Raw genomic sequence first — 27,721 nt, forward strand, 5'->3', positions numbered from 1 at the left:
AATGGGAGTGGCGCTGCCTGCACGTTTCTCTGTGGCTCAGGGAGGATTAGCCATTTTGGAGGCAATCGCTGTTAGCCCTGCAGCCTGATTCAGAGGGGGGCCACAGGCCTTCCTCTGTTCGTTCAAAGGAACGCTGAAATGCCACCCAATCGCCTCCATTTTGTTTCTTGTTGAGTTAATATTGACTCTTCATTTCAGAACATCAATCCTAAGAGTGACAGAATATGTTTGTGTCTGAGATTTAATACGATATGAGTCTGTTTAGACCATCACCAACACACTGGTAGTTTTAGCATGCCTAGATTTAGACTATCCTAGTATAAAGCTTGGGTGTTGAGAAAGATGGTGAGAGAATCAAGTCTGATAGGCATTTCAGAGGACATGTGTCCACAAGATTTTTAGTTTTTTTGTTAAATGGATATCTGAACTATACCAAAATCCTATAGTGATGAAGAAAATAACATTTCTCCAGCTTGTATATGTGTATTTCTTTCCTTTTTTGTTTGTACTGTCCATGCTAATTAAATGACATGCATCATTCTGATTTGATGAAGCGCCACCTTACATTTTCTAGCCAGGTGTGCCATTGTGACCAGGATGAAATAGAAGAACAAGTCCTGAGTTGTCCAGTTGAGTCTTTTTTATACCCAGGTGTGGCAGTGATCTCATGCAAAAACAACAAGGAACAGGGAAGATATAACACCTATTTTCACTCACATATGGTACTGGTATGCACACATTGACTGTCAGAAAGACTCTCTCTTTCTCTCTCTCTCTCTCTCTCTCTCTCTCTCTCTCTCTCTCTCTCTCTCTCTCTGTGCGTTTGTCTCCCACACACAGCAGAATGTGCATGAGAGACAGAGAGAGAGAGAGAGGCAGAAAGAGAATGACATACCTCACACCCCTCCAGACTCACACACAACACAATCCCTCCTCCATGCCCCCCCGCCTCATGTCCCTGTGACTGTACACTCCTTTAGATGAGCAAGACGGCACCTTTCGTGCGCGCTACCTGAAACTGGAGATGCCAGGCTACCTGTGAAGGGTTGGCTTTCAACTCTTCTCCCCCCCTATTCTTATTCTTTTAAACGCACACCAGGAAGATACAAGGCAACAGGACATTACCATACAATGCTGTTGTCTTTTTGTTTTACGTAATACTTTAGCGTGAAGCCAGGTATTTAGAGTCACAGACAGGTGAAGGAGATGAAAGACTTGCTAACTGTGCAGCTGGATCACTGTTTTTGTTAACTCACTATTTGTCCTCACAAACTTCCAAGGCTTTACTGTGAGAGTTGGAAAACTGTCCTGTGAAATTCTAGATCAGAGGTGAAGACTCCAATAGATTCTGCCATACGGGTTACGGAAATTATCTCATTTCTGTGGTGAGAGGAAGCAGCCGAGCTGTTGATCAGGTATGCTGCTCATGTTTTTCTACATCTGCTCTTTGGGGCTTGTGATTTTTCCAAACTCAGAGATTACTCTGAATTTCCCTGATAAAGGATTTATATGTGTGTATGATTAAAATAGTCTTGTTGTTGTTGTTTTGACAAAAAAATGTAAAATGTATATATATATATATATTCAAATTTGAAAGATAAAGTTGATGGTAATGAGAGGTGTTGATGTGTTTGATACATAGTGCCAATGGCAAATAATTTAAAAAAACAATTAGGTGCATTCATGAAACAATTTTACTGTTATAACTTTAAAAATATGTGTTTAAATTTGACATATGCTTCATGGTGGCAATTTCTGAAAGTTTCCTTGGTCTATTTTGTATTTTTGTTGATTGCTTAGATATTAAAAAAAATGTAATAAGCTGGTAGATTGACAAGGGCCTATTGGAAACACTGACAGAAATAATAAATAAAGATTTCAAATTAAAAAAGAGATTCACCTTTGCCTAGAATGTGTGAGAGAGTGTTCTGCCTGGAGTTATCTCCCACTTTTTCCGGGGGTATTTTTGTGGGGCCGAGATCTTTCAGCCATTTCTCTGAGCAGGGAGGAGAGAAGAGGGAGGGGAAGCAGGGCTGACACAAAAGGCGACATTATTCCCCAGCGGATCCACGCTACATCCAGCCATGAATGGAGTATTGAAAAACACAACATTGGGGACTAGATTATTTTTTATCCCTCATAACTGAGCCATTTGTTCACCGAGCTCGGAGCGGTTTGTTAGGGTGGCACGCAAATGGACGGCCGCTGCGGTGAGTGTGCTGCTGAGCCCTGTGTTAAAAATTCCCCAGCAGCACCTAATTGGACTGACAATGACTCCAATAGGCCCTTCTCCTGTGCCTTGCTCTCAGAGTCCCACGCCAGGGGCCTGCAGTGTCCATGCTAAGCTACCTCATACTACATGGTAATGCAGGGAAAAGAAGATTTATGAGAGAGTTATGAAAGCAATTCATGCTTTTTTGTAGTGGTTACTGTATGTTTCCAGACTGTGTTAGCTCTGCCCAATATTCTAAAATCATGTATGATAAAGCATGATTGTCTTATCCCTTGGCATATTCCAGAACATCAAAATGCTAATGATGTTTGTTTATTACCATAAATAGTTTATATAATAGTAATAGATGTAATAACAGTTTTTGAATCATTCCATGGTGGGAAATGTGGTGAATATCTTTAATGGGAATGCTGTCATAGGCCACAGTAGGCACGGCAGGCGCAGGATGGGTTTTTTTAGCAGAACTCCCTCCATGGTCCACGTTCCTTCAGCCTTTCCCACCCCTCTGCGGGCGCTCCCCTCCCCACCCTGTGCAGCAGAGACGGGAGGCGCCCCTCAGGTGTCATCAGGTGCCTAAGCGTTTCGGAGGATGCCAGTGACAGATTCGCAGGAAGCAGCGTTTAGCCCCCGACGATAGGGGACCACAGACAGCAGAAATGTCTTTTTGTGTGCCCCGGGCTTCGGAATGTCCACTATCTCCGCCCGGCGAATATCAAATTCTCTCCCCACTCTGGGATCCTGAGCATCGTCTCCACCCTGGTGCACATTCCAGGGTAAGGTCAGAGGGGATTTTAGGAAAACAGAAAAAGCGACATACCTCAAGCCTCTCTCGGCCCTCACAATCTCCCCGTAGAATTATAACATCTAAGTAACGTTTTCACAATTCCTCTCCGGGCAATGGTCAGTCGTGTGAGTGACCTTGACATTTTTATAACAAATTTGGTGACACGAATCATACTCTGTTGATGCCTCCTAGAAACAGAATGAGATTGGTCAGGAGACCCAATGGACCAATCGTGTCGGTGCCAACAGTAATTCCCAGGAATTAAAATTCTTAAGCAGATGTACTTGGAAGCTGCATGGCCTAGCCTTGCACCTGTGCAACAGTGTGTGGGCAATGTAATGCCCTCTGATATGCGCCCCTACAATTTCATTACTTTCACATTCAAAGCATTCTCGCAGGCAAATGTTGGTTTTTATTTTAGATATGAAATGTATCTTGGTTAGTGGATGCCATAAGTGTTTCAAAGATCAATACTGTTGTGAGGCGAGCGTTTATTTTGCATGTGAGAGTTCTTTCTCTGTGGGGATGGCTGAGAGACTGCAGAATTGGACAGAATGTTCTTTGTCTTTGAAACAAGGACATAAGAACATGGCCTGATGTGAACAGCTTATTTTTAAATGAGTTTAATGCAAACACATTGGTAATGAACTAAAATAACCCTTTTTCTAGGGGAAAGATAGGTCATTGTTTGATTTTTTTATCGTTGTTGAATCTTACACTCCAAAAGTGGAAAAGGTGTATCAGGAAATCTCAAGTTTGACAAAAACTTCTGATTAGTTTCAAACTTAACCTGGTGTGGTGTTTAAATGTCATGGTTTGCAATGTCATCTGTTTTCTATCCTTATGGTAACATTATTCATAAAGTGTGTTTTGGATTTATTTTCCAATCATGTTCAATTACTACTCATGAAACATTTGTAGTAAAAAAGAAATGAAATACATTTTTAATAGTAAGGTTTTGGTCTGCCTTTTGGTGTATGGGTACCACATGTATCGGTACCAGTATTACATACCAAATACCAAGTACCACTCCATAATTCCTGTATGTCAATGGATTAATATTGCACTCGGCAGTGGCAGAGTTAGTACATAAAATAATTCTGTGTGTGCTTGAATTGGAGTTTGGAAGTAAGTTCCCCTAACTGTTTTGCCATCATGGTGTAGTGTGTGTGTGTGTGTGTGTGTGGTTGTGTGTGTGTGTGTGTGTGTGTGTGTGTGTGTGTGTGTGTGTGTGTGTGAGTGTGTGTGTGTGTGTGTGTGTGTGTGTGAGAGAGTCTGTGTGTGTGAGTGTGTGTTTGTGTGTACAGGGTGAGTAAGGGGAGTGAGCAGTCAGGCCTGGGGAAATGGAGCACCATAGTGAAGCTGGTGTCAATCGTCAATCAATCACTATGTTTGATACAAACTTATGAGCACGAGGACACACACACATACGCACACACATACACACACACTCATACGCACACACATACACACACATGCACACACACACACACGCACACACACACACACACACACACACACACACACACACACACAATCATGCCCATGAACACACAGACACACATACTGTATGCATGTGCGTACACACAGACACATACATACACAAAGAGAGAGAGAGAGAGCTCTGAGAACCATCAAAACCCTTTCTGCTGCCACTGGTGCCAATCACATGATCGTTCAAAAACATTCTGTTCCCTTGTCCCACGTTACTCTCCCCTGCCACCACTCCACTATCAATACTGAGTACGGCCGCTGCCAACCTGCTGCAGGGCTCAGACTGGTCCTCGTTGCTGCTGTTGTTGTTGTTGTGGTGGTGGTGGTGGTGGTGGTAGTGGTGGTGGTTTTCAGAAGTAGTCTGTCCTCGTGAAAAAAAAATCCAATGAGTACACTGACAGCAGCGCTACAATGATAGTAAGTGTCAGACTCTGGAGTTGACCGCCACTGGACTGTTAAAGGGTGCTCTGAGGCAGCTCCTGGGACTGATGGGCAGAAAGAAACAGCAACGAAACATGCACAAAACAGGTGCAGAAGAACAACAAATTAGGAGTAGAGGATGGAGGTGCTGCTGGGCGATGTGAGTATGACACTAACTCATTATCTCTGTGTGTGTGTGTGTGTGTGTGTGTGTGTGTGTGTGTGTGTGTGTGTGTTACAGGTGTCTGGGCAGATTCCTCCTCTCTGGGTGCTATGCGAGGCCAGCGTGTCCAGGAGTGCGAGCGCAGGCGTTGGAGGTTGGGCGCCTGGGTGCTGCTCTCGCTGCTCAGCTGCTTGCTCCTACTGTCCATCACCATCCTGCTGCAGTTCGGTGAGTCCATCGAGAGAGTGAGAGAGTGAGAGAGAGAGAGAGAGAGTGAGTGTATGAAGGTTGGGTTTGTGATTCATGTTGGATCCGCTCATTGTGGTTCTTTTATTAGATCTGTGTTTATGCATGTACTGTATTTGACACAATGAATGTGTGATATTTGTAAGCATATGTGTGTGAGAAGGACAGAGAGAGATAGAGAGAGAGAGAGAATACAGTACAGTATGTGTGTGTGTGTGTGTGTGTGAGAGAGAGAGAGAGAGAGTAAGCAGGGACCTACCTGTTCAAGGTAGTTGAGTTTGATCATGAAATATCTCTCTGATTGCTTATATACAGTCTGAGTCTTTGGCTTCAGTTCTACACAGTGATATACATTTTTTGATTGTTTTTAAGAAGCTGATGAAAAATCTGTTTCTGCAATTTGTCCCATTACAGTTACTCATATGATATCACAGCTCTGTATGCAGATGACAGAACTGATAATCTATGACCAGTGATAAGATAAGAGTGAAATATTTTCTAGTTTTCTAGTGGTCTGGTTCAGCTATAGGAAGATGTTTACCTCAAATAAGTTCTCATGGGAACGGGTGGTTGCCTTGTTTCTCTGGGGTAAAATTAAAATGCGTCAAAGGCCGGCATTTTAGTCGGTGGAATTTTGTTTTTCTCAGCCTCTTCTATCCTCTGTCTATTGTGGCCCACTTTGTGGACGCGGTTAATTGATGTGGACGTGACATGCGAGAGGCATTCTGAGGCATCTTAGTAAGATTTCACGTGTACAAGAGGACCTCATTTTAGAACACAACCACCAGCTGTACCTGGGACCTGAGAGAGAGACAAGGAAAAACTCAGTCAATGTCCCTCTCTTCAGCTGAATGGGATCTTGCAGCAGCATCCAGACAATTTATTGTAGCTAAATGTGTGTCCCTTCGAGAAAACATGTATGCTAATTTGAGTGTCAAATACTTTTACTGTTTAATGACTAATAATGTTTTTTTTCCGTTTTGTTGCAGAGGATGTCAAAGTGACAAGAAGATCGACATCTGGTAGGTTCATATTTTCATTACATATCACAAGCTGTGATATCAAATTCACTTAGAAAACCAGTGAACACGTGTCACAATGCCTGGGACGGTGGTATAGGAGAAGAATATATGAGTAAAAGCGTGTGAATTGACCTATATGTTCATGGGGGTGTTGATGAAAACACCTTTGCTGTCTTTGTGAGATGGTGAAAGCTGACACCAGTGCTTCAGAGCTATATAGGATGAGGTCTATAGAAGTATGTGAGTGTCTTGACCTCAATTAACTTCGCAGAAGTCATCAGGCCTTCTAATGGTCATGCTGACGCACAAGACAATACTAGCAATACCATTAGACAAAGTTTACTCACCATGTGTTTAACAGATGAAGAGTTTGGTTCCAAAATGCTATATCTCTGTTATTTAAAAACATTAAAAAGTCAGGCTATTTAATTGTGTATTTCAGGTAATATCAATCAAATTGCAGTTGTTGTTTTGATTGAGTAAAGATATATCAAATAGCAATACCCAATTACAGTTCTACTGAAATTACTTGGAAAACAAAATGAAAAAAAAAATGATTTATGAAAATTCATTAAAATGGTGGATATAGCGTTTTGGAACCAAATTCTTCAGATGTTTGCCTATCTAAGGTGAGAGAGAAGAATCAAAAGTGTTCATATCAGGGTTCCCAAGGGTCATGGAATTTCTGGAATATCATGGAATTTCGGAAAAGTCTATTCCAGACATAGAAGGGAATTTTATAATTTTATAATTTTTGTGGCAAAGTCAGAATATCAGGGAATTTAGTTGTAGCCGTTTAAAATTTACTTGCCAAAATACATGAATACAAATATATTTCCATGCTGAATTGATGTACGTCTGGTTATTTGCTTTACTGCTTGGTTGAGTAGCCCAACTTTGTTTATTCAATGCCCATTTATTCATCTCCCGCTATTAAAAATGTAAAGATTCTTGAAAGCTGCTCTGACGTTGGCCCAGCCGGTACTAGTCATTGTATCAGGTAATGGAAATTAAGGTTTTTCAGGGAAAAGTCATGGAATTTTACATTTGATTTAGAGTAGTAACCCTGTCATACAGTATATTCACTGTCCTTTCCTGATGTTCAACCTTTCCACTTGTCACCCTCAGTTACTTACACTAGTATATCTGTCTAAAATTATTCTTTTTTGTTTCTTCACACATACAGTAAAAGTGATATTGATCCATTGGTACTGTAGTGTTTCAATCTTTCCCATAGATGGTTAGTGTACAGTTTGCGGAATGCATGTTGACTACAGCCAGAACTGAACTGGTTTCCTCTTGTGTGTCAAGCCAGGTCTAAAATTACAGGAAAATAGAGCTAGTAGATATAGAGTGCAGTAACGGCCAAGAACCTCCTGTCAACAAATCATTTTGACCAAAGTCTCTCTCTCTCTCTCTCTCTCTCTCTCTCTCTCTCTCTCTCTCTCTCTCTCTCTCTCTCTCTCTTGCTCTGTTTCTCTCCCTCCCTCCTTCTCTCTCATTTCGTTTGTCTAGCCAACAGCACCGCAACAATGCCCATGCAATCTCAAGGTAAGAATGAGCTGGGTGGCAGCCCACTAATAAATGTGTAAATGGATTTTTAACTTCCTGACCGGTAGACCCCAGGCCGTGCGGGTGGGTAGTCACATCTCTTCATCCCTTACTCTCAATACAGGAGCGCCACAGGGATGTGTTTTAAGTCCATTGTTTTATTCCCTCTACACATACGATTGTACAGCAGTACATGATTCCAACATCATTGTCAAGTTTGCTGATGACACAGCAGTAGTTGGCCTCATTTCAAAGAACAATGAGCAGGCTTACTTAAGTGAAGTAGACAGGTTATCCAACTGGTGCCAGGAAAACAACCTCCTCCTGAATGTTACAAAGACCAAGGAGATGTTTATAGATTTCAGGCGTGATCAGCATAAGATGTATCAACCACTTATGATCAATGACTCTCAAGTGGAAAGGGTAGAGAGTTTTAAATATATTGGAGTCCATATTACTGAAGACCTGACTTGGACCAAGCACATTAATGCACTGGTGAAAAAGGGTCATCAGCGTCTTTTCCACCTCAGACGCCTCAAGTACTTCAAGCTACCTCAACAACTACTGAAGAACTTTTACAGAACCACCATTGAAAGTGTTATCACTGGAAGTATAACAGCTTGGTATGGAAATAGCACTGAGCTAGACCGTAAAGCTCTGAAGAGAGTAGTAAGATGAGCTGAACGTACCACCAGAAGTGCCCTACCCAACCTACAGGAAATTTACCTAAGGAGATGTCAGTCGAGAACAAGGAAAATTATCAGGGATCCCAGTCACCCAAACAACTGCCTCTTCTCTATCCGGTCTGGGAAACGTTACCGCTGCCTGAAGTCCAACACGGAGAGAATGCGGAAAAGTTTTTACCCCCAGGCTATCAGGATTTTAAATGAGGATTGTAGCAGGAGCACCAGCATAGCCTAAACACTTTGCACTTTGGACTTTCTTTCTTTATTCTTCTTCCTTTTCTATACATATATCTTTTGCACAGTCTTGGAGTCAGTGGAACAAGCATTTCACTTTCACTTTATAGGCTACCTGTATAATGTATGTGACAAATAAACATTTGATTTGATTTGATTTGATTGATTGATTTTAATACCAAACTCTGATCTCACTCCTACCATTACATTACATGAAATCTCTCAAGGAGGGAAGAGAAGGAGAGGAAGAGAAGGTGGGAGGGAGGGAAACACAGATAAAAAGAGAGAGAAAGAGAGAGAGAGAGAGAGATCACTCTGGCCCACAAGGCACAAAAAACAAGGTCGCTTTCCCTTGCTCTCAATTTCCCTAATCCCCTCAATTACTTATTTTGCCGTGCTTGGCCCCCTCCACGTTACACAAGCCTTCGGAGTCATGTGTCTTATTTAGTATTATTTTGTGTCTTAAGTTGGAGGGATTAGACCTATTTTTTCAGGATTCTTGTGGCTATTACCTATCATTATATCAGAGCTACACTAATCTATTTCCTCCTCTTTTTTTTATCATTTTTCCAGACAGTAACACAGTAACACGCTCTTTGAGGTTAGACAGCGAGAGACGGTAACATTCAGTGTGCCTCTGGGTTGTAACTATATTGTTGCTCATTCGGAAGAGTCAAGGACAGACAATAGCTAAACGTTATTATCCTCTCAGATGTACACACACACACTCAGACAGACACAAAGACACAGAGAGAGAGAGAGAGAGGAGGGAGAGGGGAGAGACAGTACGAAGATATAAATAGAACAGGCCAAATTGAATGTCCTTTTAGGGATTATGTTTACTCTTTTTGCCAATAACATAGTTAGACAGTTGGCTCTCCATATAAAAGGATTACCCAAATGACTATAATATAAGATTATATAAGTATATATATATATATATATATATATACTATAATATATATTTTCCTTTCATTTAAGCCTTACTTGTTTGATGAACCCTTGTCTCCAGTGCGCCTAATGAACGGGCGGAACCGCTGTGAGGGCCGTGTAGAGGTCGAGTACAACTATACGTGGGGCACGGTGTGCGACGATGACTGGGACATGGTGGACGCCAACGTGGTGTGTCGGCAGCTGGAGTGCGGGCTGGCAGTGGCCGTGGGCAGCAGCTCGCGCTTCGGCCAGGGCGCTGGGCCCATCCTGCTGGACAACGTGGACTGCAAGGGCGGCGAGACCGACCTGGCACAGTGCGGCAGCCTGGGATGGGGGATCCACAACTGCTACCACTACGAGGATGTGGCCGTCACCTGCAAAGGTACAGTACATAACAACACACACAAAGCACATCAAACTATTAGGTGACAAATAAGAGTTTCAAATGAGTGTTTCGAATTAAGCTGGAGTTGATAAGGGGGGAAAGAACTTGGTTACTTTGTATGAATGACAGGCTAGTGCCCCCCCCTCCTATGTTATCCTGAATGCTGTAACATAGTTCCTAATTTGGACTTGTATATAGAATCCTGTCAAGCATGCTGCCCTGACATTGCACTGTGCAGCTGGCACATGAAATGACTGACTGATGGTGGAAAAGCTGTTGGCACTGACTTGCCCCCTCTCTGTGGACAGGCACGGCAGTGCAGGAGTCTCGCGGAGCACTCTTGGAGGCGACCACCCCGTCACGCCGCAACGTTGGCTTACGTGAGTCACAACTTCCTAAGTGTCTGTGCGGTCCTTCCCATCATAGGTGCAGTACAGTACTGAATTGGCTGACCTCATTTCTCATGGGGTCGTTCCATTCTGTTATGGGGAAATCAACGATATTTTTCTGTTTTTCACAGTATTCATCCATGGAAATGAAATGAAATGAAATGAAAGACATTTCAAAGAGACTTCAGAGAATGACGAGCACTTAAAAAATAGCAGTTATTTATTTAGTAGTAGCTCTATCTGGGGTACCTAGAGTTTCTCAGGCCAAGAGTGACCTCAGAGTGAAAGTGGAACACATCTGTTCTTTAACACTAAACAAAACCCTGTACGTGCTTGATGTCATTGATGACTGGTGTATTGTTACTGAAACAAAAGTTCAAAGGGTTGTCTGGTAGGATACATCATGCAGACCACACCATGTGAGGTAAGGTCATCCTTTTGTTGCCCGCCCCAGTCCTTCCTACGCCTCAGGGACAGCTGAATTGTATGGTTAAGGGCTTTAAAGAAAGTAACATATACCCCATGGGAACTGTCCAGCCTAGTCACTGAATCTTTATATTGCGGAATCATTGGGTGAAGTCGTGTTCCCGAGGGAAAGTACAGCAGGCAACGTGAGAATGGCTTTTGTTTCTTCCTGTGTTGACTCCAATGGGGAAAAAAGAGCATACAAAATGCACAAGGAAGTGAAATGATTGAAATTTGGCAACTTCCCATCACAAATGCATAAACAACTGGAATGGCCCCAATGAGACATGAAAGATGACACACAATGGCACTCAAGCTCAGAGAAGCTGACTTGTACATTCAAAAGCAGAAGTTCATTTGGGTCCAGTGTGCGACACCAGAGAAGTGGAATGACGTCACTCCCCTTTCTGTTGCAGGAGATGGTACCATCCGTCTGGTCGGAGGAGCGAACCACTGCCAGGGAAGGGTAGAGATCTATTACCAAGGCAACTGGGGGACGGTCTGTGATGATGACTGGAGCTTGAAAGACTCCAGCGTGGTGTGTCAGCAGATTGGATGTGGCCAGGCAGTCGCAGCTCAGACCAATGCCTACTTTGGATACGGCACCGGCCTCATTCTGCTGGACAATGTCAACTGCAATGGCTACGAGAGCCACCTGGCTACTTGCTACAGCCTGGGCTGGGGGATCCATAACTGTGGCCATCATGAGGATGCGGGAGTCGTATGCGAAGGTTAGGGGATGCTGCAGACTCCTATTTTGGCACCAACCTAACACATGTGAAAAACATAATATTGATATTAAAGTTCGTTGAATTTCATCCAAAGATTAAATGATTCAGTACTTGCATGCGTGCTTTGTTCACATTCCACATAATGCTTAGAATGACTGATACATTTTAAAAATAAACATTATCAAGAGAAAGAGGAATAAATTAATTATTTTATGGTATTTATTTTGTCTTTACTCTAAAGGATCGGGGTCCACTACCACTGTGCCAACTGTGAACACAGACATAATGCTCAGAATATTACTTCCTAACGGGACAACTCCAGGTAACGCTCACAGTTGGCGTACACACTTAATACGCAAACGCGCGCCAATACATGCAAAACCTGTGTCTGGCCATCTGGCATCGCCAAGCAACAGTGGAGTTTTTGTGAAAAACCCATTGCCAGGCAACTGAGTTTCTCCATCAACTTTACTGATGCACTACATCTGGTTCACCAGCAGAGGGAGCCACTTGAGTCACTGTCCCCTCCAGATCCCTTATCTTTTCAGTGTGTCTTCCATGTTGTATTCATTTGGGTTGTGGTCAAATTTGGTAGGCTGTGAACACCATCTGTCTTTCTCTCAGTCATAGATACAGATACAGAATCAACATCAACAACAACAACATCGCCCACTACAACTACTACGACAACAACCGTAAGCACAACAGCTAAACGTAAGTGAATCACTGCAGACAGCCATTGTAGTTGGGCCCCTGTAGCAGAAAACAAGCATAGAAATATATATAGAAATCATAGAAACTGTATTACAGTGAATTAGTTTTAATGAACTGATCACACAACGCTCAGGCAAAGCATAGAGACAGTGAATTCGTTTGAATGACCTGACCATACCATGACGTCTGGTGTGTTAATCTTGAACAGTAATTCCTAAATGAAAGGGCACCAGTAGACCCAAGTGTAAAATCACCTGTACAGCTCTGCCACCCTCCAGATGTCTGATTGGTCTGAAACGTGGCCTATATGAACAGGCTTGAGTGGAACGTGGCCTATATAAACAGGCTTGAGTGGAACGTGGCCTATATGAACAGGCTTGAGTGAAACGTGGCCTACTGTACAGTATATGAACAGGCTTGAGTGGAACATGGCCTACTGTATATAAACAGGCTTGAGTGAAACGTGGCCTATATAAACAGGCTCGAGTGAAACGTGGTCTACTGTATATAAACAGGCTTGAGTGGAACGTGGCCTATATAAACAGGCTTGAGTAGAACGTGGCCTATATAAACAGGCTTGAGTGAAACGTGGTCTACTGTATATAAACAGGCTTGAGTGGAACGTGGCCTATATAAACAGGCTTGAGTGGAACGTGGCCTACTGTATATAAACAGGCTTGAGTGGAACGTGGCCTACTGTATATGAACAGGCTTGAGTGAAACAGGGCCTATATGAACAGGCTTGAGTGAAAACAGGGCCTACAGTATATGAACAGGCTTGAGTGACCTTAATGTCCTGCTCGTCCTGCCCCTCAGCGATGCCCACCATCCGCGTGGTGAACGGCAACAGCAGCTGCCGGGGCCGCGTGGAGGTGTTCCACAGCAACGTGTGGGGGACAGTGTGCGACGACGACTGGGACATGGACAATGCCCAGGTGGTGTGCCGGCAGCTGGGCTGCGGCCCGGCCATCGACGCCAAGCAGCTGGCCTACTTCGGCTACGGCTCGGGCCCCATCATGCTGGACAATGTGGACTGCCAGGGCAACGAGCGCAAACTGACCGACTGCTTCAACCTGGGCTGGTTCCAGCACAACTGTGGCCACCACGAGGACGCTGGCGTCATCTGCTCACGTAAGCTAAGATAAACGCGTCACCGGTCTGTAGACATCTCGTGATGAGGACACGAACAAAACTAATGAATATGTAGTGGTTTTTGTGCAAGCAGGCAGTCTTATTCACACACGCGGAGGCGCACACACACACTCTCTCTCTCTCTCTCACTCTCTCTCTCTCTCTCTCTCTCTCTCTCAGACACACTCAAACACACACACACACACACACACACACATACACACACACATACACTCACAATGCCCTTCACACACACACTCACAATGCCACTCACACACAGACATACATACACACACACTCAGTGCCTTTCTCTTTTCTCTCTCTCTCTCTCTCTCTCACACACACACACTCACACATGCATCCATTGGCTACCCGCCACGTTTGCCATGGTACAGTCCTCTCTTGAGTGATGACTCACTTCCCTAGTCACTCTCCCCGCTCTGTGAGTACCTCCCCCCACACACGTATCCAGTCACCCACCCCCCCCCCCCCCACACACACACACGTATCCAGTCACCCACCCTCCCGACCAACCACCCCCCCCCACACACACACACACACATGTATCCAGCCCCCCCCCCCACACACACACACACACACACACCCACTGGCCCACTCTCATCTCCAGTGTGTGTGTGTGTGTGTGTGTGTCTGTGTGTGTGTGTGTATGTATGTGTGGGTGTGTGTCTGTGTGTGTGTGTGTGTGTGTGTGTATGTGTGTGTGTATGTGTGTGTGTGTATGTATGTGTGTGTGTCTGTGTGCGTGTGTGTGTGTGTGTGTGTGTGTGTGTGTGTGTGTGTGTGTGTGTGTGTGTGTGTGTGTGTGTGTGTGTGTGTGTGTGTATGTGTGTGTGCGTCTGTGTGAGTGTGCAGAATGCATGAATGCATAAAATATAAAGAGCCACAGTCAGGGAGGATCAGCATCAGCAGAAGCCCGTGGGGCAAAAGCTGGGCTCTGGTGGGGGCATAAAGAGTGCCACGTGACAGGAACACTGGGGCATACATATATTCATGGAAGTGCTCAATGTATACGATTCTTTAAAAAAGGTGGAATGTAGTTCAGCTGACAAAGTTGGTATAGACTGCATCAAAGCAAACTTGTAAATGAGGTCTTTCAGAGGTTCCTATTTTTTATTAAAAAAATGATCTAGCTTTTAGTTATCAGTCAGAGGTGATTGGGTGAATAGATTTCTGGATTACCTATTCAGCACGAGGTGACAGCGATTTTTTTTTATCTCCTGTTTTCAGCATTCACTGAGTTCTTTGGGAATGCGAGAGACTTTGGCATGACCCTCAAAATGCCCACAGCCTCTGCTCCGGCTCCGATGCCCACCACCACCCCTCCACAGGGTAAAACCTCCATCTGTTCCTTGATCAAACACACAGGCTTTACTGTCATAGATTAGCATTAGGCTTCAGGATATGGGTGTAAATGGGAGTGTCCGTTTGCTTTTCATCTGATAGCATGTAATGCAGACAGCGCCAGTAAGTAGCTGCACTAGCTGCTGTAATCGTTTGAGTTCACAATTGTTCAATTAAGAGTCTCAATTTGCATCCTGGCTTTCCCTAATGCTTCTTTGCTTTAGATGTTGTTTCAGTCTACTGAAGTCTGTCCAACTTCCATTCACTCTTTTCTGCGATGTGGGGCACAAGGGTCACCTGTAGCTGAGGAAATAGGATTCCATACAGTTTCTGCCATTTATATATTACTTTATACACATACTGTATGAGTTCATACAGTCCTCCTGTTTGATGCCCCCCTCCTCTCTTTCTCTCCCCCCCCCTCCTCTCTTTCTCCCCCCCCCCTCTCTTTAGGTACGATACGGCTTGTCCAAGGCCAGAGCCAGTGTGAGGGCCGCGTAGAGCTCTTCTCACAGGGCTCATGGGGAACAGTATGTGACGACGCGTGGGACCTCCCGGACGCTCAGGTGGTATGCAGACAGGTGGGCTGTGGCCAGGCAATAGCGGCCAGGGGCCAGGCCTTCTTCGGCCCGGGCACCGGCGTCATCGTCATGGACAATCTCAAGTGCACGGGCGCGGAGGCCACCCTCAACGACTGCTCCCATATAGCGTGGAACGTCCACAACTGCGACCACTTGGAGGACGCAGGCGTCACTTGCTCACTGTCGTGATCGCGCCCCTGGCAAAGCGCAGCGGGTCACTATGTCACTATTGCCATAGCAGCGAGTGGGTAGTGGGGGAGAGATTCTGACACCTGGACTTGTATACAATTTGTAAATAATAAGCTCACCCTGATCCTCAAGGAGAAAGAAATGACCAAACAATTCAACAACAAAAACCAAACAAGCAAAAACAACTTATATGACTAAATATGATGAATATATATTCCTATTATGCACTTTATAAATACATGAATAAATAAATATAATTATATATATATATATATATATATAATAAAAACAACACTGTACACATTTTTTTGATATACGAAAGAAACCAAAGCTTTAGACTGCCTCTATCTTTGTCTCTGTTTTCCTGTCGAGATGCTGAAATATTTAGCATACATGCCAGCCGTACCATCCCACATTCTTTGATGGTTGAGGAAGGTACGCTGGAGCAAGGCCATACATTATTCAGATCATAGATGAAAGGGCTCCTCCCACCTCTCCCCAACTTGCTGACACACCATCATCACACAGGGCTCAATACCAGCCTCTATAGGAAAGAGAGAAAAAAACACAGAGTCAAGGTTGATTCCATTTGTATATGTTTTCTTTTTCTCTTTTTTCTTTTGCATTGGGCAGATGGACAGACAGACAGGAGGATTTGCACAGTGTGCCCAAGCCTCTTCTGTAGACTCGTCTCTCTAATTTATTTCAGGCTGGAGCTGGATGGCTCCCTGATCAAAGACACTTTCATTTCCTCAGCTTTGAGTTTGTTTTGGTGCCATGTGTGCTGTTTGAGATTCAACACCTGCTCTCTGTAAATAGTCATTTTGGTCCTTTTCCCTGCAATCCACTGTGGACTCTGATTTCTCTCTATGGTGAATGTTAGCAAGAGAAATATAGATATATACCCTGCTTAATATGAACTGTTTTCCATGGCCATTAGGATATACTGAGTGAAGTTACCAGAGGGTTGAAGGGGCCTTATCTCAAAATGTGAGTCTGTTGAGCAATAGTCTTGTGTATTAGAGCCTGTGAGTTTTATGTGATATTCAACCCAATGCTCTCTCTCATGTAATTTCCAATGTTTATGTGGTAACTCAAAAATCTATGTCTAAGACTTCACCAGCATGTATTTTACATCACACAGAAACATCACTCTAGGCCTTCTGTAGGTTTATTTTTAGTCAGCCATTTGTTGATGTTTTTCAGACAATATTCTTAAGATGTGTATACAGTGGTACTGGGAAAACATTTCATTAAGGTGGCTGAGGTTTTAAACATATGCCACAATTTGCCCCTTGAAATATACTGCTGTGCCATTAAAACGACAAGTTACCACAATTCGGTGGTAAGTGGACTTGTTGGCATTTGTGTCCAAAACAACAATGGGACAGTGCAACAACTCTCAGGTTAAAAGTCGGACTCCTTCATTGTAGACGCCATAGAAATGACCTATGTCTTCTAAAGCTGATCATTTGATAGATGTTACAATGCAAAGTGGGTGTGGGACATATGCTCACATAAATAGACTTTTGTATTGAAAAGTACTGGTGACTTCCTTGACATAATGTGTGGCATGCCTTCTGTTGGATTTAGTCTTCCTCAACATTTACTGTAGTTTTATCTTGTAAAAACAAATAAATACATTTTTTGTGGAGGAAAACAAATGTTCCATAAGTCACTCATGATTTGAATTTAGAAATAGATTTAAAAGCTATTTTTGTGTATTTTAGTAATTACAATAAGTTACCGATAAAAGTAGCTGAAATGGTGCTGTTTTCTCCAATATGATAGATGATTTATTTCAAATACTGTGTAGTATTAATAAAATTGCCAGCTGCACTGTAAGTATAGTAAATCCTATCTTGTGTCAGGTGGCCCGTCATATTGGCATTGCGTCGGAGTTAGAAGTCTGTTGGATTTCTGGCTGAAGCATTTTTCCTTTGGGTAAGCCTCGCTTCCAGATGAGAGGTCCGGATTACTAGCAGCCCAGCAGCCATTTGGTGTCCTTTTTATGGAGCCAAATAAATATATAAATAAATAAATCACTCATCCCAAAACAGCTGCTCAGAGCCAATGTTCTGCTCGGCCAAGAGAAAGATGGTGTGTGTGTGTGTGTATGTGTATGTGTGTGTGGTGGGTTTATGCTCAGGTCTGTTGCATGTGCTGTAAATAGAGACTACTCTTTTCACAATTTAACATAGCTGCATGGGATCAGTTACAGCAAGTCATATTAACAAATAAACAGACCAGAATTAACAGTGACGATATGGAAAAAAACATTCAATTGGCAAAATACAGACTCATTTGTAGGCTACAGTAAGTTTCTTTGGCTCTTAAAGTCCTACCTCAATATAATTTACCACTAATACAACTTGATATACACCATGTTGCATTGGCTACTTGTGGACATACTAGTGAGAATTGTATGACAGCAAGGTGGATAGCACAAACTCCAAAAAACTTCTACGAAAAGTACAAGGGCCCAACGAAATTACTTATTAATTGACACTAATTATTGACACCCGCATCCCATACAAGGGACGCTGCATTGTTACATCATTACGCAGAGGCACGCCTGTTCTTTAATGGTGACGCAATGAAGAGAAAGTGTACGAAGGGGGAGGGGGTATCCCACTGGAGTCGGCACGCGCAGACAGCAGGGAGAAGCCTCAGCAGAAGAGCCCGTTGCATTTTTCCTGCAAACCAAATACCAAAAATTATCTCCACTTGAACATTTTCTTTTAAAAGTGTAGGTTAACGTCTGTATTTTAGACATTTAAAATGGTTGACCGTGAGCAGCTGGTTCAGAAAGCCAGGCTGGCTGAACAGGCAGAGCGGTATGACGATATGGCAGCTGCCATGAAATCGGTAAGTTCAGCTGAATCATATTTCTCAATGTATTAAACGTTTATGAGCTGGCTTTACATTTCCTTCTGTGGTTGTGTCTCACTGAATGTATATTCAGTTGAATAGCCTACTCTCAACACCATGATATGTTTTTTCATTCATCTATTTAATTTCTTGTCAGCTGTCAATTGACTACTTTTGATAGCCTATTTGGTCTTGTTAAACTCCTGTATGTTAAGTCAAATGCATGGTAGATTATTTTGAGTAAGATCAGCTCTCTATATCTCAGCACTTTTATGTTGGGCCTATATAGGGAATGCAAACTAAACCGGTTGAAATCACGTAAATTTTAAAAACTGAGCACATAATATTGCTGGTAGTGGAAAGATCTGTAGGTTCCTTTTATTTTTAGTAATTGTTGTAGTATTGAATACAGAATAGTTGTAAAATTGACAAGAGAAACTCAACTAACGGGGAAAGCGGACGAATGCAGACTGTTTGATCTTGGGGCGGTGCCTTTTGACAGATCTTATTGAATTCAGCAACATGGCCATAGGAGGCTTCTGAAGAGACTTCAGCAGAGGCAAGCAAAATTAAGGAAGATTAACCTTAATAGTCACGAAAAACACGTTTTCTATTGACTGATTTTGGCCACATATACCCTAATCAGACAACGTGCAGTTTCTGTCAGGCGCTTGTTTTGTGGTCTGCCACTGAACCAGACAGCAGCGCGACTCAGTGATACTTTGATTCACCAGGGGAATGAATGGCAGCGTGCCGCTCCTGGTTTTCTGAAAGAGACACGCTCTCTCGACCACGCTCCATCAGCCCTATTTGTCACAGTGGAACATGCAACTACGCAAAGTGTGCACTGCCATCAGATGTACCCATAGAGCGCACCGTTGACAGCGCTCAGCTTTTGCCATGCACTAGAGCAAAACGTACGCTGTGCGTTGTATTTCTGAGACAACTCCCACTGTCTGATGCCCACTGTCAAACGTGGGTAGCAGACATCCACCCGAGGCTATCGGTGGCCGTTGTCATATTGCAGTCTTTGTAATGAACGGGTGTGTGATAACATTTGGCATACGACTACTCGCTTTTTCGACCTCCATTGAAGAAGGCAGGTTCGCTTCGACAAGGCGTGTCGCAGAGTGTGCCAAGGTGCAGTGCCCGTACTGCACCATTTCGTCCGATCCAGCTTTCCAATTTATCAGCTAAGCAGATGTGAGAGCCAGTGAGAAATTGATAGGTTCAGAGCAGCTTTGATTTAGGAGAGGTCAGTGTAGACTGCCACACTACAGTTAGCGTTCAGACATGCTGGGTGTTGAGTCCTCCTGTCTAAATTCCATCTCACATAGGGAAAGCTTACAACTTAAGCTGTCATATCATATCATTCATTACATGTTGCCAATGAGGAATGATAGGGATATCATTCCAATAAAGACCAATAAAATCCTTATCTGATCTGACCACAATGTAACATGACAGTGGTTGTACAACATTGTACAATTCATGATAGTGTTTCTGCTTTAGGGGAACCAGCTCTGTCTGTTCACGTCCACCAAAGAAAATCTGTGTAATTTCCCTAGCTGTGAGAGTTGAGGTGGGCATAGAAAAGAAAATGCCTTGTCATTCTGTGGAGTCTTCAGAAAGCATTGATTGCTTGACGTGTGCACACTGCACAGGCAATTAGGGGGATGGGCACAGCCACAGTGCATTTCCATGCCAGGCCCACCGCTAATTTATCGGCAGTGCAGTCAGTGCAAATAGCATCTCAGTTTGCTGATGTCTCTGCCCTATCATTAAATCTCACTTGTCCTGTTCCTGTCTGTTGCCTCACACAGCATCTGTGGGGTGGGGTCGGGAGGAAGAGAGCTCTCTTGACAAAGCAGGTGGTTTGGAGGATCAGATTTGGCGTGGTGGGGTAGTAGGCTACTTCTAGGTTGTGAGTCCACTGGGGTTGGTAGTGATGCTGCTGCCATTTCATATTAATGTATATAATAATGTATATATATATATATTATATATATATATATATATATATATATATATATATATTGTGCCTTGTCAGGGTAGACCACCCTGACAGACAGTAGTCTCTCAGTCTCTCACTGCTGCAGAACAGGCCATATGGGGTGTGTCTGTCTGACGTCCTGGCCATGAGCCCCAGGGCATCTCGCCCCACTGCAGTCACTCTTCCTTCCAACATCCTTCACCATCCTGACTAGCAAGCGCCCTGGGCTACATCAGCAGTCAAGACTCTACACTGCCACTGCTGCTTGATGGGATTATAATATGGCCAATGAATGATTGTGTTTTTTTTTTAAATTCCCAGCGATCACAGCAGCATCACAGCAGTGTCTTTCTGACTGCTGTCTAGTTTGAGCAGTGCCTGAGCCCCTTGACAGGACCCTGTTTGTATGGTTTGATTGATGACTGATATAATCTTTTGTTTGAGAAACAGAACCATCAGGTGGGTCGTTTTCAAATCTACTTAAAGCTTTGTGGCCTGCAATGCCTTGGTCCTGGGCCAGTTCCCTACTTACTAGTAGACTAGAAGGGACTACGTGGCTGTGGTGAGAGCATTACTATACCTCTCTAAAAGGGTATTGTGCTATGACCAACAAAACTAAACGAGAGTGCTCAGAATGATTGAGAGACTTTTCAAGATCATAGATCGTCAGTGGTAGTAGTACAATAAAGTCTTTGGAAAACATAACTCTGGTTAACGTAGAGGGTGAACAAACCCTTCTAAAGTTTCTCAGTTTAGGTTTTCAGTTTAAGGCCAAGCAGCTTAATCAATCTGGATGGGTTCCAGTCTGTGTCATTATGATGTGATCTCGCTTTTTGGCACTAGTGTTCCCTCCATCCGCGGTCATTCTGGTCCACGTTTGGGATGTGCCTGCCAGGACTTCTCCGGGGGAAAGGTCTTTCTGTGCATTAGTCGGAAAGACTGAATTCTGGAAAGATGGAAAGTCTCAGGCAGCATGAAATGATGGCTTGATGACATGGAGAATAATGGGTAGATACTCCATATCCTACCCCTGGGTTGTATATCATGCAGCCACACGCTCCCCTCCTGAAGTATAACCACTGACGCCACTTAAGGCACTAGGATAGATGCTCCTCCTCACATGTTTTCCAGTGTTAATCTTTCATGGGTTTTTATTTTTAGGTGCATGTTAAGATCCCGCAGTGTAAAATCTTCTCTAGTCACTAATGGTTATATAACAACAATGACTACTTGAAGCAAGAACCCTCCAGCCCCAACCCCATCCCTCCACCCCCAACCCCATCCTTGCATCCCCCCCCCACATCTCACCAGTCCCTGTGCATTCACTCCTCTGACTATGCCATCTCCTAGTACACTTTGTCTGTCTGTGCCCATGGGCCCTGGAGAGTGTTCGGTGGGAAGGGTTGTCATATCCGCTTAGCAGGAGGGAGAGAGGGAGACAGAGGAAGAGGAAGAGAGTTAACAAGAATATAGACCCTGTTAAATAAATCAAAATATATAGAAAGAGAAAGAGAGAGAGAGAGCGAGCCTGAAGACAGTGCAAGTTGTTGGGGGAGAGAGTGACTAAAAACAAGATAAGATTCAGTCTTAAGAATGCTGAGGTTTAGGAAGACATTAGATTCAGTCTTAAGAATGCTGAGGTTTAGGAAGACAATAGACTTTGGGAACAGAGGGAGACTAATTGCTCAGGTGAAACAATCACAGACACTAATCTGATTGCAGTTTGTTTATCTGTTTGTTTGCATGTTTGTCTCCATGCCAACCTGCAAATCTAGCTTTTGCCCACCAGACAACATACATTTAGACTGTATTTGTGTGGCTAACTTTCACTGGAGTAGACAGAGTGCACAAATCCCTCAGGACATATTCCTAATTTAAGAGACTCTGCTCTGTGTCAATCCCAGCTGGCCACATATTGTTGGACTGTTGCTTATGAGCTACTGCAAAGCCTATTGTAGTTGACAGGAGAAAATGATGGGATGTATCTCAACGGTTGCTACCCGGAAAGAGAACAGAAAGCTCTTCCATAATCAGCGCTACAGTCGGTCCTTCTCCCAGGTGCCACAGTGAAGGCCAAAGGAGTGTTTTGCAAGCTGTTTCTGAGGTTATCAGACAACCCCACCCTGAGGTGCACTTTGCTTTGTAGCAACAGTGAATCACCTCACTGAAGATGACAGCTGGTAGGTGTTAGTTTGACACTTGGATAACTTCAATCCAATGTGAATGCGTACACAGGGTAGTAAAGTGCTGGATAATCAGTTAACAGAGTGAGATGTTGTTTTAAACTCTACATGTTTATAAGCATGTAATATGCATCATCAAACAGTGTGCAACATCAACCACTCCACATTTTTCTGATGTCATCCTACAGTTGCTGTGTGACATTTCAATGAGTTGATGGTCGTATTCAAATTTGCAGTGGTCTCTTGATTTTGACCGTCAACTCCTTCGAATGTCACTTTTATGCATGTTGATCAATTAATGCTCATTCTTCAAACTGCTTGATGGAGCTCTGTCCAGTCCTGTAGGGTCACTGTGTGCACAACTGTCCATACAGATGTTGCTTTTTTCCTGAATAAATCGGTTTGGTACTGGGCCTGTAAGGTGGTAGCTGTTAGAAACTCTCTCAAAGATGACCCATCTCGATGGTGATGCATACTGCTCTGGCACACCCTATTATGTGACCTGGCGCAGTCCTTTGTAGTACAGTACATACTTATCTGTGTCCCTAATGTCACTGTGCCACTGCCCCCCTTGGCTCAATGCTGTACTGTTGGTACATAAACGCACAGCCATGTTTAATGGACCTTAACCCTCATAAAACAAAGTGTTCTGCTTCCCCCTTCTGTTTCTATCACTGTTGCGGGTCCGTAGTCCAGCCAGGCACCTGACCCGGATGATACAGCTTATCTGAAACAAGGCCAGCTAGCTGTTCAGAAGGGTTGAACCGGCAGGTAGAGGATCATCAAAGCCCTGAGCAGCCATTGAGTGACAGGTTGTGTGTTTTACTGGAGACCTGTGAAGTAGGCCAGATAAGATTGCATTCAGTGTGCCAAGCAGAGAGGAAATGCCGGCTTGCAGTGGCTATTCACACACTCGCGGCCCTGTGGCATGAGGGGTCATCTTCTCCCGTAAGCACAGCTGCTGCTGCTAACTGCTAACTGCTGTTTTCTGCTCGTGCTGCCACTGCTTCTACTAGGAAACTTGTGAGGGAGTTCCCTCCTCCCCCTCCAACCCTCCACACTCTCATCACTCTAGCCACACACATGGAGCCTGCGCTCCTCTCCCCCAGCCTCTCCACCTCCTCCTCTTCCTCCACCCCATCCTTCAGACTCAGGCCACATCTCTCTCTCTCTCTCTCTCTCTCTCTCTCTCTCTCTCTCTCACACTGCTGGAGAGGCACTATGGCTGTAGCAGGAGATTGTCTGTCCTCTCAAACAAAAGCAGATTGCCTTGTAGATGGCATAGTAGTGATAGACTGCACTTTGACCACTCCTGTGGTGCGTCGAGGTCTTAAGTGCGGAAGAGCTGGACAGGAGGGAGAGTAAAAGGAGCTGGCAGACACAGCATCAGACACATAAAAGTATCTGAAATACACACAGTGCTAATGACCTGTCACCAAATCCAGCCATTCTGACATGAGTCGCCTGTCATGTAGAACCTTATTTATACTGCTACTGCAGTCTCTATGTGTGTTAAGATGTAAAGACTTGACCTTTTATGACATTTTTTTCTTTCAGATGATGTGACAATATGACATGTGCCCTCTGTCAGTGGCGAAAAATTTACATTTTTGGTGAGAGATACGAAGGTGATCCTTTCATGTGTGTTGGAATGCATGTTAAAGGAGATTACTCACTTTCTACAGAGACTGAATTCACAGGAAGCCATTGCTGAAAGGAAATAGGCAAGGTTTCAGTGCAGTGTTTTGTCATCTTAACAGTGTACTTTGTACACTGCAGTGAGGTCAGATGACTCTTTTAATGTGTAGGTGTGTGGGTGCGGAGACATTGATGTGTTTGAGTGCCACATGAAGCATGATGAATTATAACAAGGACAGGAGGAAGGGCTGGATAGAGAGAGAGGGGGGGGGGAATAAAGGGAGAGAGAGAGAAAGAAAGAGAGAGAGAGAGAGACTTGGAGTTAGTCGTCTCTCCACCCACTCCCAATCTGTCAGATACACAGAGCCTCCACCAAAAGCTAGTGCTGATTCAGAAATGATTTTGGCAAAGAACCTGGTACACTTCTACCATTTGGTTTTAGGTTGTGCTATCAGGTGCCAGACAATCACTATAAACAGCATTATTAATTCATTAACATACAGAACACTGCAAATTAGCCACAAAGATACTGATAGAATTTTGTTCTGTAATTATAACACAAAAATGTAACTGAAATATCTCCTCCTTATCAGTGCTGTAAAAGCTCATGCACTTACCCTAAAGGTCCGTGTTCTAGACCAATAATATAGCAATGCTGACAAATTAACCATTAGGTCCTACACTCTCTCTAAATTAGATCTATTCCTATCTATTCCCAAAAATAGCTGCATGCATTTTCGGTTATCGGCATGTTTTCCTTTAGCACTATTTTGATGGTTGACTCAAAACCCAGGCATATTTTAAGACACATATAGTTAAAAGGCGCTGTCACAGTGTTTTTCCCTGCTGAAAAGCAGCTTAAAGCAAGTAATCAAGGCAGCTTAGTCGCTTTCTGTCTTTTGTCCATTCAGGGTTCACCAAAAACCCCTGGGAGCTAAAACTGCTTTTTGGGCCTGTCTGGTAGTGGATATAGTTTGGATCTGTATAAAACAGTTAGGCTACATGTGAGGGGAAATTGCTGCTTTTTTGTCATAGCGATCTTTGTATCCATCTTGTGAATTGTTTTATCCGTCAGGTTTATGTTGCTAACAATTGGTGATCACATAGCCATGTGCCTGTGTATTTGTGTCCAAATGTACTTGTTTGTGGTACTGCATTCTCTTTTTAACTGGTGTGTGCACTACAATACTGGTATTTTGTCATGTCATGTGGTGTTGTCATGGTAACCATTGTGGAAGATTTAAAGTGTGCCAACAAATATTGGTCACCTACCAGACAATCGGAAAGAAGTAATCCGTAGTCTTGTGGTTCAGTGTTAAACCACAGACACATCTAATACTGGTTTGAGCTTGGTCAGCATGGTTGCACTATACAATATGCTCAAAGGACCCTGCTATCCCATTGTTGAAGCTTAGATAAAGTTAAAACATCTTTGACAGAAAATAATGTTTTTTTCACATGGCTGAATAGTCTGTAATATGACTCAGGTGTAGTCCAGTCATACAAAGGCAATATACCAGGCTTTGCATGGGTGTTAATTTAAGTCCTCAGTCTTAGCGTTTGGTGGTGAACCCAGATACTTCAGGTGGAGGTTCACTTTTGTGAACAGAGCATCTACCTTGGGCTGAAGAAACTATAGGAAAGAGTGTGTGACAAAAACAACCCCAACAGTAGTTATTTACAGTAATGCTCGTGGTGATACAAAAGATATACTGTAGTTTTGCAGGCAGAAATAACCTCTTCAGTCATTTTACCAAGCGTTGTACCAAGTGTTTTACCAAGTTTCCAGTGCAAACTGTGCTTGCTTAACAGTGAAATGCTGACTTGTTATAAAAACATGCCTGTTTATGTGTTTTACAGTAAACAAGAGCAACAAGAGAAACAGAGTACCTCCTATCCTATCACTACCAACAACTGGACATGCCAAATCTAGCACTTAGCCCTTGACTTGACCCCCTTCTAGAACTGTCACTCGATTCTATGCGAGTAGTACTTATTGCTGCACTAACATGTCCTTGTGGCACTGTACCTTGACTGTTTCACTTGGGAGAAAAGGCTCAGCTAAATTACTAAATGTATGTAAATGTATTTTATTAGTTAGTCTGGTGTTAAAACAGCATGGCCTTTTGTTTCTCCCAATTGTTGTGTTTCAGGTGACAGAGCTGAACGAGGCGCTGTCCAACGAGGAGAGGAACCTTCTCTCGGTGGCCTACAAGAACGTGGTGGGCGCCCGGCGCTCCTCCTGGCGCGTCATCTCCAGCATCGAGCAGAAGACCTCGGCCGACGGCAACGAGAAGAAGATCGAGATGGTGCGGGCGTACCGTGAGAAGATCGAGAAGGAGCTGGAGGCCGTGTGCCAGGACGTGCTCAACCTGCTGGACAACTTCCTCATCAAGAACTGCAGCGAGACCCAGCACGAGTCCAAGGTGTTCTACCTGAAGATGAAGGGCGACTACTACCGCTACCTGGCCGAGGTGGCCACGGGCGAGAAGCGCTCCACGGTGGTGGAGTCGTCCGAAAAGGCATACAGCGAGGCGCACGAGATCAGCAAGGAGCACATGCAGCCGACGCACCCCATCCGCCTGGGCCTGGCGCTCAACTACTCCGTCTTCTACTACGAGATCCAGAACGCGCCCGAGCAGGCCTGCCACCTGGCCAAGACGGCCTTCGACGACGCCATCGCCGAGCTGGACACCCTTAACGAGGACTCCTACAAAGACTCCACGCTCATCATGCAGCTGCTGCGAGACAACCTCACGCTGTGGACGAGCGATCAGCAGGACGAGGAGGCCGGTGAGGGCAACAACTAAACGAGTCATTAGGGGGAAGAAATGGTCAACGCCCCAGTTCCTAACCGTTTAAGAGAAAAAAAAGAGAAAAACACAACACGCGTGCTCACAACCTTCAACAGCAACATGAGAAAAAAAAAATGAAATAAAAGTAATCAAAAATTTAGGGTGGGAGCTGGTGGACCTTTTGTCAGTCGTTTGCCAATGGTAACCACTCAGAGTGCAGTCTTTTCTTTTTCTACGAGTTTGACGTGATCGAAAACAAAAAGAGAAAAAACAGCAGAAGAGTATGTTTAGGAGAAGGTGGAGTGATAGTGAATAGTAAAGGTTAGCATAGTGAGAGAGAAAAAAATACCCCTTTCTTGATCTGCAACATTTGCCAAACCACCACTATGAGGACAGAAGTGTTACAGTCTGTCAGTAGCCTACTAAGTGGTAAAGGGTGGACAGGCCCTCAAACTGGCATAGGGACTGTTCTTGTAGTGCAAAATGTGCTAAAAGTGGAGCTGCTTTATTTAACTTGTGTGATTGAAA

At 43.9% G+C, this 27,721-nt stretch overlaps 2 protein-coding genes across 2 annotated transcripts; both read left to right on the forward strand.

The window, feature by feature from the left end:
- Window positions 1-1,364: 1,364 nt before the first annotated feature.
- On the forward strand, window positions 1,365-15,713 carry LOC143112717 (scavenger receptor cysteine-rich domain-containing group B protein). Its single transcript, XM_076274985.1, has 12 exons — window positions 1,365-1,415; window positions 5,173-5,322; window positions 6,330-6,362; window positions 9,407-9,417; window positions 9,815-10,148; window positions 10,460-10,531; window positions 11,422-11,736; window positions 11,978-12,058; window positions 12,361-12,450; window positions 13,267-13,581; window positions 14,830-14,931; window positions 15,397-15,713. Exons 2-12 carry the CDS (start codon window positions 5,205-5,207, stop codon window positions 15,711-15,713), a joined length of 1,788 nt encoding a protein of 595 aa, XP_076131100.1. The 5' UTR covers window positions 1,365-1,415; window positions 5,173-5,204.
- A 2,781-nt stretch (window positions 15,714-18,494) lies between these two features.
- On the forward strand, window positions 18,495-27,208 carry ywhag1 (3-monooxygenase/tryptophan 5-monooxygenase activation protein, gamma polypeptide 1). The gene is made up of 2 exons (XM_076273605.1): window positions 18,495-18,581; window positions 26,552-27,208. The coding sequence occupies exons 1-2, from the start codon at window positions 18,495-18,497 to the stop codon at window positions 27,206-27,208; spliced, it is 744 nt and encodes a 247-aa protein (XP_076129720.1).
- Window positions 27,209-27,721: the final 513 nt, after the last annotated feature.

The sequence above is a fragment of the Alosa pseudoharengus genome, unplaced genomic scaffold (assembly GCF_046254945.1).
Source record: "Alosa pseudoharengus isolate Yale_2024_CS ecotype anadromous, Long Island Sound unplaced genomic scaffold, YU_APseudo_1.1 YU_APseudo_1.1_scf_8, whole genome shotgun sequence".
Lineage (NCBI taxonomy): Eukaryota > Metazoa > Chordata > Actinopteri > Clupeiformes > Clupeidae > Alosa > Alosa pseudoharengus.

Excerpts from the sequence above, each read along its gene's own strand:
- ywhag1 (XM_076273605.1), top strand. The coding sequence starts at position 18,495 with ATGGTTGACCGTGAGCAGCTGGTTCAGAAAGCCAGGCTGGCTGAACAG. Across the intron at positions 18,582-26,551 it reads TGGCAGCTGCCATGAAATCG|GTGACAGAGCTGAACGAGGC; the intron begins GTAAGTTCAGCT and ends GTTGTGTTTCAG.
- LOC143112717 (XM_076274985.1), top strand. The coding sequence starts at position 5,205 with ATGCGAGGCCAGCGTGTCCAGGAGTGCGAGCGCAGGCGTTGGAGGTTG. Across the intron at positions 5,323-6,329 it reads CACCATCCTGCTGCAGTTCG|AGGATGTCAAAGTGACAAGA; the intron begins GTGAGTCCATCG and ends GTTTTGTTGCAG. Across the intron at positions 10,532-11,421 it reads ACGCCGCAACGTTGGCTTAC|GAGATGGTACCATCCGTCTG; the intron begins GTGAGTCACAAC and ends TTTCTGTTGCAG.